The sequence below is a fragment of the Aotus nancymaae genome, unplaced genomic scaffold (genome assembly GCF_030222135.1).
Source record: "Aotus nancymaae isolate 86718 unplaced genomic scaffold, 86718_ANA_hifiasm-v0.15.2.pri h1tg000004l, whole genome shotgun sequence".
In the NCBI taxonomy this organism is placed as follows: domain Eukaryota; kingdom Metazoa; phylum Chordata; class Mammalia; order Primates; family Aotidae; genus Aotus; species Aotus nancymaae.
The window spans coordinates 59,258,828-59,274,521 of NW_026988415.1; the positions used below are offsets into that span (position 1 = coordinate 59,258,828).

A 15,694-nucleotide genomic window follows, 5' to 3' on the forward strand; every position below is an offset into this window, starting at 1 on the left:
TAAGTATCTCCTTCTGAGTGAGAGACTCACTGTTTAAAAACAATTGGAATAGTTTACTTTTTCAAATGACATATGTTCGACAGGTTGAAAGGTAATAATCACATAGTTAAATCATTCAAGTAGTTACAGAGTCCAGAGGTTTAGAACATCAGACTGGCAGGCACTTTAATAGTAATTAAAATTTAAAATTCAACACACCAGAGATTCTTCAGGATATGCTTTGTTATCTTACACATCACTGTCGTGGCAGCGTGTTAAATGTGAGCCTGTGAAAAGTTTGGGAACATGTGCTTAACTTCTTAACCTATGTTCATATCTTTCATGTAAGTAGAATTTTTTTCCCATAATATACAGTTTGTGTTCTGTGATTTTCTGCAAAAGCACAGCCTTTGAAATATTAGGTATAGATTATAATTTTTATAATGCTAAATGCCATTTGGTATTTAAAGGTACAGCTCACTAGATATTGTTCAGAGCCCAGTGCTGAAAGATTTAAAAAAGAAGATGATTTCAACTGAAAAGACATATGCCTTAATGAAATGAGGAATAAATATTTGGTAACTTTCTTGTGTGCCCATGAATAATACTTGACTACAGTATAGTGACAGTCACACTGGCCTTCTGAGAGGTATTATACTTTTGTTACTTCAAGGCCTCTGATTACTTTTTATGACAATTGAGGTTAATAGTTTCTAATGGCTGAGTTTATGCATTTCGAATACAAAGAAAATTATCTCATTTTCAATTCCTGATCTCTTCAGTTTCATTTGTGTAACTTCTCAAAGTGAGAAGGTAAATGGTTGGTGGTGGAAGGTTTGTTTGAAGACAATGAAATAGAACTCTGTTATATGTTTCTCTTGGCAGTTAGAGTGTGGAGCAAAAAGTGAACGGGGATAACGTTCTATACGTCTTAGTTCACTTGGAAAAGTTAGCTGGTTATTACTGTCATAGTAAGCAGGAAAAGCCTTGAGAACATCCAGGAAAGCAGAGAAAATCAGAAAATCCATCTATCAGGGCTGTCTATAGTAAGTGCTGGCAACATGGGTAAATAGGACTAACAATATCTCGCTTAACCCCAGCAACACTGTGGCATCCTTAATCTATTGGATCATATTCACAAACCTGTAATTATATGAAAAGGGCTAGGGCCAAAATAGCTGTCACAAAGTTTTACATTATATGAGAGGTCATCACCGGCACTCACTGACTTAAATCGAAAGCCTTATTTATTTAATACATATTTCTGACAACCTCATTTTCTCTCTCTCTCTCTCTGTGTGTGTGTGTGTGTGTGTGTGTGTGTGTGTGTGTGTGTGTGTTTCTCCTAGCATTGTAGTTTAAAGCAACAAATAGGAAAGGGTTACCTGCTAGAAGCAAGCACACTGAGAACCACATGGAGACTAGTCCTTAACTTGCTATGTGATACTGAGCAAGAGACGTCTCTATTTTGAGTCTGTGTTTTGCCATTAATAAAACATGAAGGGTTTGGACTAGGTGATCTCAGAAGTCTCGCTAGGCTCTAACATGCTATCATTTTAAGTGCTACTTGGTAGACTAATAAAGGAGAAGACAGCAGCGGCAAGCTGAAAGCAGACTTTGGGCCATTTAGTGTATGGGTAAATGGCTTTTTATATCAGAAGATACCTCAAGGCCATCACTGTATTATAGTACAGTATAACAGTTGATGATCATAATTGTACCCCACTGTCTTCAGGCAAAATTAAATAATATTCTTTATCCTCCACTTAAAAAAGTAGAGGATTTGAAGTACGTTTTAGAAAGATGAGTATTAAAAATGGTTAGAATAAAAATTGTACCATTTTAAGAGATGAGCTTTTGTTATCTAGAAAATTTTCTTATTTCCTCTTGAGTAAGAGTATCATTATATAGTAGATCTTTGACATTCTTGAAGGTTACATTGCCCGGTCTTCAGGATACTGTTTTGTAAGTAATGAAAAATATGGTACAGGTTTCTGGCTTTTTGTCATTGCTTTTTGAAACATGTGTTATTGATGTTAATGTTATGTTTTGTGGATATGGAGTTTGTTTGTGTGTATTTAGTGCCATACAATTTTGTCCCATTTGTGGGTTCATGTATTCACTGTCGCAGTCAAGTTATAGAGCAGAACAGTTCCATCACCACAAGGATCCGTACTATTTTTCAGTAAGCACATATGATCTACTTCTTACCTCTACCATCCGTAACTCCTGACAACTACTAATCTGTTTTCCATCTCTATAATCTTGTCATTTTAAGAATGTTACATAAGTAGAACTGTATACTACGTAATGTTTTGGCATTGGCTTTTTTTCACTCAGCATAATTTCCTGGAGAGTCATCCACGTTATTGTGTACATTAGTAGTTTGTTCATTTTTCATCACTGAATTACTATTCATTACAATTAATGTAATGTAATGTAATATTTATTACAATTAATTTTGATAATAATTCCACGGTAATGGATTTACTACAGTTTGTTTAATCATTCACCCATTGAAAAACATCTGACTTTCTAGCTTTTGCTATTATAAATAAAGCTACTATTCATTTTTGTGCATAGATTTTTATGTGACCTTGTCTAGGATAAAAGTTTTCATTTCTCTGGAATAAATACCCAAGCTTGTAATTGCTGGGTCATATGGTAATTGCATGTTTAGCTTTAAAAGAAACTGCCGAGCTGTTTCAGAGGGTCTGTACTTACATTCCCACCAGAAAATGTGAGTAATCCATTTTCTCCACATATTTACTTTAATTTGGTGTTGTCACTTTCTTATTTTGGCCATTCTGATTTCTAATTTTGAATATTTTTTCATGTTCTCTTATTTTCCATTCATATACCATTTTTGATGATGTGTCTGTTCATGTCTTTTGCTTGTTTTTTCAATTGGATTAGTTTTTTACTGTTGAGTTTTCAGAACTAAAAAGAAAGAAAAACAATTCTAGATATGTGTCCTTTGCCAGATGTGTGGTTGGAGAATATTTTACCTAAGTCTCCAGCTTTTCTTTTCATCCTCTTTAAATAGGATATTTTGCAGAGCAAATATTTTTAATCTTGATGAGGCCTAATTTATCAATTGGATTATTCTTTTGGTGTGAAGTCTGAGAACTTTTTGCCTACTTATAGATATAGACTTTCTCTTATTTTTTTAAAAAATTATATTTTTATGTTTTACGTTTTAGTCAGTGTTCTTTTTTGTTTTTCAGTCTTAAGGATATCCAGTTGCTTCAACACCATTTATTGGTGTTGAATTACTTTTGTATCTTTGTCAAAAATCAGTTGGTTGTACTTGGGTGAGTCTATTATGAGGTTCTTTATTCTGTTCCATTGATCTATATGTTTTTTCCTCCACCAATACCACATTGCCTTTATTACTGCAGCTATGCGATAAGCTTTACTGTCAGGTAAATTCCTCCCAATTTATTTTTCCTTGTCAAGATTGTTTTATATATTCTAGAGTTGTGCCTTTCCATATAAATGTTTAAATAAGCTTGTCTATGTCTAAAAAAAGAAAAAAACCTTGCTGAGATTTTGATCATAATTGCCTTAATACTACAGATTAGTTTGGGAGGATTGACCTCTTTATTATTTTGTGTCTTCCAATCTATGAACGTGGTATGTCTCTCTGTTTATGAAGCTCATCTTTGATTTTCTTCAATAGAATTTTGTAATTTTCAGCATACTGATCCCGTACATTTTGTTAATTGCATATCTAAATATTTAATTTTCTTTTGAACAATTATAAATGGTATTGTCTTTATAATTTTGGTTTTCAGATACTCATTGCTACTGTGTAGCAGTGCACTTGCCTTTTATGTTTTGATCTTGGATGTTTCTTGAAATCTTGCTGAATTAACTTCCCAGTTCTGGAAGCTTTTTTATAGGTTACTTGGGATTTTCTATCTGGACAATTATGTGTTCAGTAAAGAGAAAAGGTTTTACACCTTTCTTTCCACTGGTTGCTTTTTTAATTTGTTGGTTTAGTTTTGTTTTTAAGAATCTATTTTCTTTTGTGAGTCATGTGTTTTCTATCTGCAGCCGTATGGCACAGGTTAATTGTGTTTTCTACTTATCCTTAGGCTCATTTAATGAGCCCTATTTTTTTTTTCCCCAGAAAGAAAGTTGTCATCACTTCTTGAGGACATTTTAATTATACACTAATGCTGGGCAAGCATTTGAGGTCTCACATTTGCTGAATATATTGTTCTTGCACATACTTTCTCAGCATATGCAATTCAAATCCATAATCTGGCCAAATGACAAATTACCAAAAGTACTACTCTTTGTAAGGTCATTCATGCCAAGAGTCTACTGTATTTACTTGTATCAAGCAAGTAAATAGATACATGTCAAACTTGAATCATTGGTGCACTATATATGTGAGATACTGTTTTAAATATTTTTGTAAATTTCCAAAACATCATGTAAAAATGACTTTATAATGATATGAAGACTAAAATACTATGCCTTGTCTTATCACTTTAAACCAGATGACTTAGCTTATTTATAGAGTTGGTGTTTATTAGGCTAGAATCTATGGTTTGATTTTCACATATGCCACTTGATTATGCAACATTAAGGAAGAGTAAAATGTGTATTTCTTGGCCATAAACAATATTATAGCTATACTGATAGCCTCCTAATATTTTATCTTTGATTGCAAGGAGGACTGGGCAAGAATTCAAATGGAGTGGTGCAAACCCATTACCACTGCTTGGAAAATACCTCAAAGTATGTGGCAAGTCAATCTACTGGATTCTAATGTAAATATATAGGATAGTTATTTTTTGATTGCCATGACTTTAAAAAACATTCTGAAGTATTTTTCAACCTAAAGGTTTTCATGATCATTTCAACATTAAATACTTTCGGTATTGCAAAACAGGCTAAATACTAAAATGTAAATTGCAGTAATTATTCTGCTGTTATAGGCTAGGTTTGAGCATCATAAACTCTAAAGAACTATCCAAATTGTTTTATCAGAGCTCTGTTTTCCTGATTCCTCCTTACAATAAGTGGGCTACTTAATATTTTGGACCTAAAATATTTTTGCTATACTAAGATTGTTTTTGATTGAAGTGATTTTTTGTGATTACACAATCGAGTTATGGAAGGGAAATGAAAAAGGACTAGCGTTTATCGGATATTATCTTTGTGGCAACTGCTGTAACCTGTTGCTTTACGTATTTCATTTATTCTGTGCAACAGCCATGTGCATGAACTATAGGTACCTCTTACTGACAGACTGTAGCTCAGGGAATGCCAGAGATAGTGCAGCCAAATTTAAACTTGTGTTTTTCTAACTAAAAAACGGATACTATTTCCATTGTATCATGTTGTATTTCAGTCATCAAGTAAGCACATGTATGCATATCAAGGGAACCGTTCCACCAAGTGAATAAAGTATTCCTTTGTGAAGACTAGCGCCTTAGAAAGTGCATTTACTTCTTTAATTCACTGGAATACTATAAAGTATTGTAATGTAGTTATATCTGTAATGAGAAATTAAAGTGCCTAACTCCCAGTGTTAGGAAGCTATGAGAAGAATACAATATTCTTTAGTTGTTGAGACCAGTTTATATACCATAGGATTTTTTAAATTCATACATAATAATTGTATACATTCATGGGGTACAATGTGTTTTGATACATATAAATGTGGAATGATCAAATGGTTAAATCAGGCTAATTAGCATATCTGTCACCTTAAACCTTTATTATTATTTTGTGAGAACATTCAGAATCATGTCTTCTAGCTATTTGAAATATACAATGCAGACCAGGTGTGGTGGCTCACACCTGTAATTCCAGCATTTTGGGAGGCCGAGGCAGGCAGATTGCCTGAGATCAGGAGTTTGAGACCAGCCTGGGCAACATGGTGAAACCTCATCTCTACTAAAAGTACAAAAAATTGGCTGGACGTGGTGGTGCACGCCTGTAATCCCAGCTACTTGGGAGGCTGAGGAACAAGAATCACTTGAACCTAGAAGGCGGAGGTTGCAGTGAGCCAAGATTGCGCCACTGCACTCCAGCCTGGGCGACAGAGCAAGACTTGGTCTCAAAAAAAAAAAAAAAAGAAATATACAGTGTATTACTATCAGCTATAGTCACCTTACTGTGTAATAGAGTACGAGAATTTATTACACCTGCCTAACTGTAACATTATACTTACTGACCAACCTCTTCCTCATTTCCACTCTCCCTCCTATTCTCCCCAGTCTCTGGTAACCACTATGAAGTTTTTTAGATTCCACATATGAGTGAGATCATGCAGTGTTTTTCTTTCTGTTCTTAGCTTATTTCACTTAACATAATGTTCTCCAGGCTCATCCATGTTGTCACAAATGACAAGATTTAATTATTTTTATGGCTGAGTGGTATTCTGTTGTGTATTTATACCACATTTTTGTTATTAATTCATTTATTGATGGGCATTTAGGTTGATTCCATATCTTGGCAATTGTGAATAGTCCTGCAATAAACATGGGACTGCAGATGTCTCTTCAACCTACTGATTTCATTTCCTTTGGCTATCTACCTGGTAGTGAGGGTGAAGATTCTGGATCATATAATAGTTCTATTTTTAATTTTTTGAGGAACTTCTGTACTGTTTTCCATAATGGCTGTACTGATTTGCATTCCTACCAACAGTGTATGAGAGTTCTTTCTTACCATGGAATAGTTTATTAGTTTATGTGGAAAAATAAAAGTAGCTGTTGTTTCTAGTTTTAGACCTTTAACAGACTATTAAAAGGCGCAATATATTAACTCACACTTAAGTCACACAAACTCAGATTATTCTTAGGTAAAATATTGTTGCTTGTTAATTGCATAATGTCATCTCGTTTATTTAGTGAGAAGAGATTTTATCTTGCTAAAATATTAACAATAACTTTGTATGTTTTCTGCCTTATTTTCTGCATTTTATTGAACATTGTTTCCCTTTTTCTGGTATAATATTAAAGCAGGTTGAAAACTTGTTTGTTACATTCAAATTAACCATCTCTCTAATGTATTCATACCAAAAATAAAGATTTTTTTTTGTAATAGGAATCTAAAATTCTACTGATTTATTTTGAATTCTTAAATTTTAACTTAAAAATTATACAAGCAATAGGAGCTTCTTGAGCAATAATACCAATTAGAAGAAAGGAATAAAAATAAAATGTAAAATCACTTGTAAGTTTTACAATTTGGAGGAAATTACTCATCGCTGTCTACAGTTAAGTGTGTTTTAGGCCAGAAGTGACCCAGTACCCAACTAAATGTGGTTTAAACAAGTACATGGGTAAGTGGGTGGGTGGGTAGGTAGAGGATTTGTAATTGTGCTGCTTCAGCCAATCAGAGCACTGGGGCAGCTACTCTACACTTCTCTTAGCTTTCCATTCAGAGTTACAAGATGTTTGCCAGGATTTCAAAGAGGATCTCACATAACAAAAATTCTCTAAACATGAGAAAAAGAGGGAAGAGGTTTTCCGAACATATTTATGCTTTTCTATTATACTGGAAAGTCATCAATAAAGGCCTCCAGCAGACTCTTCATTATCTTATTGGCTAAAACTTGGTAATGTACTCACTCCTAAATCAATGACCCAAAGGGAAGTACAATTATCATAACTGGTTTTAATCTGTCATGATCCATCCCCATGGACTCAGCAACTTTTGTCTAGTATTGGAACAAAATTGGGGCTCTTGAAGCAAGGAGAAAAGGGGTAATTGTTGTTGAGTAAGCAGCCAACAGTACCCGCTGCACACCATTTTATGAAGTTTTGTTCTTGGGTAAACATGACAAGAGGTTGATATTTCATCCATATTCTACAGTATGTGTTAACGTTTTAGGTTGGTAACAAACAGGGACATAAATATCTACCAGTGTATCATATTGCAGCAATTCAAAATTGATTTCACTTTTTGTGTTGTGTTGTCTAGAACAATTTTTGGATAGTCTGATTTTTGTAATTCTTATGCGTAGCCATTAAACATTTATTTTAGGAATAAACAGCTGGGTAGCAGTAAAATATACACTGTGAGAATCAGAAATAAATGGCCTTAGCACAAAGTATAAACATCAAAGAATACAATATCTGTAGCAAGTCAATTGGGAAAGAAAAGGTGCAAATGGCTGAAAGATAAATGGTGAACACCTGTGCTGAATAAATTAAACACCTGGTTCTCAGTTTTTCATTTGACTCATCTAAAAGGCTGACTGTTACAAGGTATTCATAAGACACATTCACTTCGAGGTGTTTCTTTGTTATAACTATTGATTGATAAGCAGTACTAGATGATATCAGAATTTATACCTCCAAATTCTCAGAGTAATATATGAATTGTGGCAATCAGTGAAAAATATACTTACAAAAAGCAGTGTTCAGCAGTTTTTGTGAAGAAAAATTATCTAAAAATTATTGTTATAAATGACCTTTGGAATTAAAGCTAGCAATGTAAATGACACAATTAAATTTGTGAAATCAATTTTGATAGTGAAATTTTTTATAAAACCTAATGATGCAGATTGTTTTCCTTTACCAACAGTCTGCAACTTATGATGGTTTGACTTATGATTTTTTGACTTTGTAATGGTTTTATTGGGATATTAAATGCATTTTGTCTTACTATATTGGGTTTATCAGGATGTAACCCCGTCACAAGTCAAGGAGCATCTGTGTATGTTAAAATCATTGTAATATCTTAGAACACCAACGTTCATTTGAGGGCTTATAATGCATCTACATTATTTTGTAATTGGTAAATACGTTTTTATAGTTTTCAAACACTTTTAAATTAATAGAATTGAACTATTACTGTATTCTGAGGTTTTCTCTGAAAGGTTGAATATCTTTTTGAGAAAATGTCTTTTACCACATTAAAAAGTTTTAAATCTGGGGAAGATAGCCCTTTTAGATGAACAGAATTTTGCTTACTGAGGACATAAATGGAGTTTTAGGAGCTTTTGGCTATCTTTATATCTTCTCATTAGGTATTAACTTCCACCTTGGCAGAACTCCAAAAATACTGTGGTTGTTTTTAATGGGAAGTGAGGACAATATTGTGTTTTTATTGCTTGTGTTTTCTGTAGTGCCAGGAATCTCACCAAATTATAATGTGGAGAACAGTAAAATGATAGTTATTGATATAGAAAAAATTTTCAAAGAATAAGTTTTTTCTTTGCTTATACCTTTAATTAAGTATTTTGACTTAAATCTTCCAGGTTGTCCAGTACTGGTTAATATATTTCATTCACTCTCTAAGGTCCCCTATCAGAATGTAATAGAGAGCCACTGACTGATCATTTGCTATGTTCAATTTCCACGGTGTCATCATCATAGTCTGTAATAAGAGAAGTTACCATATTCTGTTTTATCTGTAAAGTGTAATTAATTATCCTGTCATTTCTTAAAATTAAAGACAAGGAGCTTTTGCTTTAAGAGTTAGGCATGCAACTTTTGCCGGAAAAAAAAATTTAGGCATGGAACTTCTGCTGAAAATTGTCACCTTGGATCCCTCATGGAACACAGTTTAGTTTTGTTGGTTTTCAAAATAATAAAAGTGAATACAGAGTGTGAACAATTCTGTAGAAAATATGCGAATCACATTTCATATTATCACTCTTCATTCTTAATGCTGTTAATGGCCATGCTATCATGTGTTTATGTGGCCAAAGAGCTTTCATCATGTGAATGCAGAAAACCTCGTTATACAGGTTTTGAGTTGACTGTTGAGCTGTGGTAGTTTAACACTGTCTTATTTTTGATTAGTATCTCATATTTGATTAACCTTTTAGAGTTTATAAACTACTTCTCATTGTTAGTGTACTTATTTCACCACAGTTTCATAAAAGGTAAGGCGGGTGGATTGATCTCCATTTTATAGGTGGTAAATCGGAGAGATTAAATGACTTGCCAAGTATTTCCTAAGTGATGAATGTAGGGAATAATGTGGGTGTTTTCCCCACTTTAGTTTCCTAGATCTCAAAAGTATTCATGTAATATTAATGATATCAATCTGTTTTTTTATTAGATTTTATTAGAATTACTGTAACACTAAATATAGCATTTTATTTCTTGACATTTGAGTGTTATTTTATTCTTTCATTGTCTTTATAGTGTTCATTGTGTTATTTTTAATGAGGCACTTATTTTTTTCACTGATCCTAGACTTTCTGATTTACAATACAGTGTTTTTTTCTTGACCTTATTTTTTGTGTTTTTTGCAATAAGTTTGTTTCATGTTTGAAACAAAAATATCCTTTGCATGTATAAACCATTATTCATCAAGCATTTATCAGATACCACATCTATAGAGCAGTGTGGTAGGTGTTGTGAAGGGCACACAAGGAGGGGGTTGATGTATTCCCTCAAGGAATTACAGTCTGACTCAGAAGATAAAGCATACACTGGAAAACCAAAGGACTATTAAAAAGGAATGGATAAATACATGCAAGGTAAACTGCATGTTGTATTATGGGAGCATGGTATAATAGAGTGATGACTGTAATTGGGTTAAGGAAGACTTCTTGGAAGTGAAATTTAAACTTTTTCTTAAAGTAGTTTGTTAACGTGTGTGACTATGTTTGAGAATGGAAGAATTATGATATTATGCAGTGTGGGAAGAAAAGCACGAAACACATGATATGAACCAAACAAACTGTCACGATTTGGCAATTAGAATTGATAAATTCAGAATTAGAGATGCTCTGGTGGAAAGTAGGTGGAGATTAAACCAGAAGGTTAGTAAATAAGGAAGGCTGTTTGAGGAAGAGGAAGATTTTTTTGTGAGGTAGATTTTAGATTTGATATAAGGAAGGGCTACTGTTAGTTCTTGAGCAGTCAGCTAGCAGATTTTTACTTGCCAAGACCTATCACATACAAGGCATTGTGCCAGGTATTGAGCAGTGTGGCAACTCAGTGAAAATAATGGGTTCTGTAGAGGATAAAATATCATAGCGATATTCATAAAGCAGGCAGACTGAATGGGAGCCCGTTCTATAAATCAAGACAATGGTGAACTAAGGATGTTAACTCTAGTAATAAATTTGGAAATGGGGCTTCCACTAGAGTAATCGACATCAGTACTAAAACAGGCAGGAAATTATACAGAAAGGTCCTATTAGATACCACATTGTGATAGGCCAACTTAATATTTTCATGGCAGATTTTTTTCCCTTTATTGAAGGTCTTCTGTCATATCACCAAGTCAGGAATTCCTCAATAATAATCATCTTTGATAACTACCACTGGTGAGCATTTACTATGTCCCAGGCACTGTATCAGGCTCTTTCCATGCAGTACTTAATTTAATCTTCAAAACAACCTTGTAAGATAGGTGATATTATGTCTGTGTCATAGACGTGTAATTTAGCTGGTCTCAGAGGGGATAAATAACTTGTCTAAGTTCACAGAGCTTACTAGTCATACGGTCAGGGTTTGAACCAAGATCTATTATTCTTGACTGTGTTCTTCTAGAAAACCAAACACCGCATGTTATCACTCATAGGCTGGTGTTGAACAATTAGAACACGTGGACACAGGGAGGGGAGCATCACACACTGCGGTCAGTTGTGGGAGGCTGGGGGAGGGACAGCGGGGGGATAGGGAGGGTGGGGAGGGATAACGAGGGGAGAAATACCAGATATAGGTGATGGGAGGATGAAGGCAGCAAACCACCTTGCCATGTATGTACCTATGCAACAATCCTACATGATCTGCACATGTACCCCAGAACCTAAAGTACAATTAAAAAAAAAAAAAAGACTGTGTTCTTCATCACTATAGTAATTTGCTTCCAAAATACAATTCCCATCTGCCTTAAATTCTTAAAAATGTGCATGTGACATGAAATCTTTGTATTTTTCAAATCTTAATTGTGTTTCATATTTTACTGAAACATTAACAGATGAATGTTCAGGATCTGAGTCACATAGTCAAAACATACACTGAACTTGATAAAAGGGTTAAAGGAATAAAAGTTGCTGTGAAAAGTTGAAGCAATATGAAAATGTAGCAGGGTAGAATTATCAAAAGTCTGGTGTTGATTGTTATTATAATTTCTTATTAGTCAGGATTTGCATGAAGATGTAGAAGAAGCTGGTGCACTGCAGAAAAATCATGCTCTTGTGACATCTACAAACTCCACAGAAGCTGCAGATTCTGCCTGCCTGCCTACGGAGGATGAGTCATTAAGCACTGTGAGCTGTGAAATGCTCATAGAACAAACTCCAAGCAGTGATCCAGAGAGTGCGCTAGAAGTAAATGGTGCTGAAGTGACAGGGGAAAAAGAAAACCATTGTGATGATAAAACTTGTGTGCCATCAACTTCAGCAGAGGAAATGAGTGAAAATGTGCCTATAGCAGAAGATACCACAGAGCAACCAAAGAAAAATAAAATTACTTACTCGCAAATTATTAAAGAAGGCAGGAGATTTAATATTGATTTAGTATCAAAGGTAAGTACCAATTTTATCCATCTTTGCATTGAAAACAGTATCTGAGCCCATAAACCCAATTTTTGTAATTCTCTGAGATGCAGAACATTTGTTTTGTAAAGAGATAGTAGCTAGAAGTTTGTAATTCATTTAAAATATTCCTTAAGTGCAGATTAAAAACACATTTAAGGTGCTCACATTAAAATGCTTTAAATATGTTTTTAATATATACTTGGAAAATACTTTTGTACTTGAGCACATAGTACAACCTAATATTCTCTTAATGCATGGACACTGTGAATTCTTTCAAAAGAAAAATTTGAATGGACCTGTTTAGAAATTATTTAAAGTCAATTTCCATCAATTCTTTTAGCCTTTATGTATAGTAACTATTTTCACAACTATACTATGATGAATACTCTGAGTAAACCAATGCGTTTTTAAAAATCATGTGTTCACATGGACACAGGAAGGGGAACATCACGCACCGAAGCCTGTCGGAGGTTGGGGATCTAGGGGAGGGATAGTACAGCATTAGGAGAAATACCTAATGTGGATGTTGGGTTGATGGGTGCAACAAACCACTATAGCATGTTATACCTATGTAACAAACCTGGATGTTCTGCACCTGTATCCCAGAATTTAAAGTATAATTTAAAAAAAAAGTCACAAAAAAATCATGTGTTCAGGTTTGAAAGCTTAAGAGGAAAATTTAATAGTCATAGAGGCAGGAAGGCTGGGAAGAATGCTATTGTCTTCAGTTATGTTCCTGAACATAACTAACTTGAATGTTAGTTCACTGTAACTTCACAGGAGGTCCCTTGGTCTTAGAAGGGTACAATGTTGCGTTGGGTTTATAGGAAGCAAGACTATTTTAGTGCAAAAGAATAGAAAACCAGTAAGATAAAGGATTGTGGCCTTAAAGGGTTACAGTACAGAGCAGAGTAACAGTAGAGAAAATCAGAGACTAAATCCTGCAAGTTGAGAACAAACAATAAGGAATTGAAAAGAAGTAGGAGAGGGTAGTAAATAACATCAGACTTACACAGAACTAGCACAGAACTAGGCTTTTCAATTTAATGTACTTTCTTCAAGTTCCAGGGGGACAGAGAGGGACCAATACATTCCCCTCCACAAGCTGTTTCTGCAAATCCCGTATCCTCATACTCTTGGCTTCCTTTGAACTTGATGTCTGAAAATATGATTTTTTTTTTACTACCCATTTTTCTGTCTGTCATGTAGCACTCTGTGTCTGATTTTGCGTTATTGGCTATTACATTGGTTCTACTTCATACTTCTGCACTATTTCTCCCACCTTCTGCATTTGCTTTGACCCCGTCATGATTTGAAATCTAGCATTTTTTCCACATTACCTTGGCTGTTCATCTGTGGATGGAAGTTTAATCCTAGCTCTTTAATAACCTTCCTGGTCCCATGAACAATACTCTGTGAAATAGGTTAAACGTAAAAACTGAAGAAGTCAAATAACAAATGGGCTTTGTCTGAAAATTCCATTTTGAAGTAGTTACTTGGAATTTGGAATGCTTTACTTAAATAAATGATAATATAAATGTGGTTAAGAATCAAGGCTATTTCATAAAAGTCTGTAACCTTTATGTTAGCTGAAATTTAGTATGTGTCTTGCAAAGGGAAGTGGTAGAAGATGGTACTGTTTTAATTGTAGGAATTGGTGTAGAAAATTATTCAGTTGTATAAGAAAATGAATGCTGGTTGTGGGAGGAAAAAAACAGTTAAATTAGAAGTTGACACATTTGAAGATACTCTGAAGGAGACTTCTGGGTATTTTCATGGGTTTGAATGGCTGGTAGTAACCAGTTCTCTTACTGTAAGTAAAAACCAAACATGTCTAGAGGCAGTGGACTAGGCAGTTGGGACTGTGTGCTGCAGAGTTTTCATTTTGTAATAGATTCTACAAAATAATTAATAATCATTTATTGTACTCATTTTCAAAATCAGAGGTATCTAAATCACATATAACCATAGTAATACAGGAGATTTATTGTCAGTTTTTAAACTGTAAGTCATTTAATACATATTCAGTGCATACTAAATGGAAAGCATGTATTCCATGCTATTGGGGCAATTGGTCACTCCTTAGAAATACATCTGTTCTGATAATTGCAGTTAATAACGTCTAAGTTTAGGATGATTGCCAAATATCTATCTTAAAGCCCTACCTCTTTTTTTTTTTTTTTTCTTTTGAGATGGAGTCTCGCTCTGTCACCAGGCTGGAGTACAGTGGCGTGATCTTGGTTCACTGCAACTTCTGCCTCGTGGGTTCAAGCCATTCTCCTGCCTCAGCCTACTGAGTAGCTGGGAGTTAGGCGCATGCCACCACACCCGGCTAATTTTTGTATTTTTATTAGAGACAGGGTTTCACCGAGTTGGTGAGGATGGTCTCGATCTCCTGACCTCGTGATCCACCCTCCTCGGCCTCCCAAAGTCCTGGGATTACAGGCGTGATCCACTGTGGCTGGCCAAATCCCTACCTCTTTCCTAAAGTCTAACTCAGTATCTTTAAACTACTTGACATTTCTATATGCATTCGACCTCAAAGACATCGTGATATAATTAACACATACTGTGGGGCTTTACAGTTTACAATACACATTCATGTATATAGCCTTTTAAAAAGTAATAGCTCAGGATAGGTTAGTTAAATATGTATAGTTTCATACTGCTCAGACTAATAGAGAAGATCAAAGATGAAATTCTTAAAGTGAAAATTCATTTCTAAGTAAGTCCATACTCTTTATAATTATGGAATCAACATGCTAAGTGAAGGAAAAATTGGTAATTATTCAGTCTAATTTCCATTATTGTAATCAAATTGCACTGCTCTTTAGCCCCTCATCACTGTGGTAGATCACTTAGAATTGCTGTGGTAGATCACTTAGAGGGTGGTTAAAAAAAGGCTTAGGCCGGCGCCGTGGCTCACGCCTGTAATCCCAGCACTTTGGGAAGCTGAGGTGGGCGGATCACCTAAAGTCAGGAGTTTGAGACCAGCCTGACCAACGTGTGAAACCCCATCTCTACTAAATACAAAAAATTAGCTGGGCGTGGTGGTACATGCCTGCAATCCCAGATACTCGGGAGGCTGACGCAGAAGAATGGCTTGAACCTGGGAGACAGAGGTTGCGGTGAGCTGAGATAGAGCCACTGCACTCCAGCCTGGGCAACAGAGTGAGATTCTGCCTCAAAAAAAAAAAGAAAAGAAAAAGAGGCTTAGATTTTAATATGGTATATGTT

At 34.8% G+C, this 15,694-nt stretch overlaps 1 protein-coding gene across 1 annotated transcript in view; it reads left to right on the forward strand.

Annotated features, from left to right (window-relative positions):
• CHM (CHM Rab escort protein) overlaps window positions 1-15,694 on the forward strand; it is a 188,365-nt gene that overhangs the window by 70,349 nt on the left and 102,322 nt on the right. Inside the window, exon 5 of the mRNA XM_012464454.2 lies at window positions 12,058-12,445. Coding sequence (XP_012319877.1) covers window positions 12,058-12,445 — 388 coding nt within the window. The remainder of the gene's footprint in view (window positions 1-12,057; window positions 12,446-15,694) is intronic.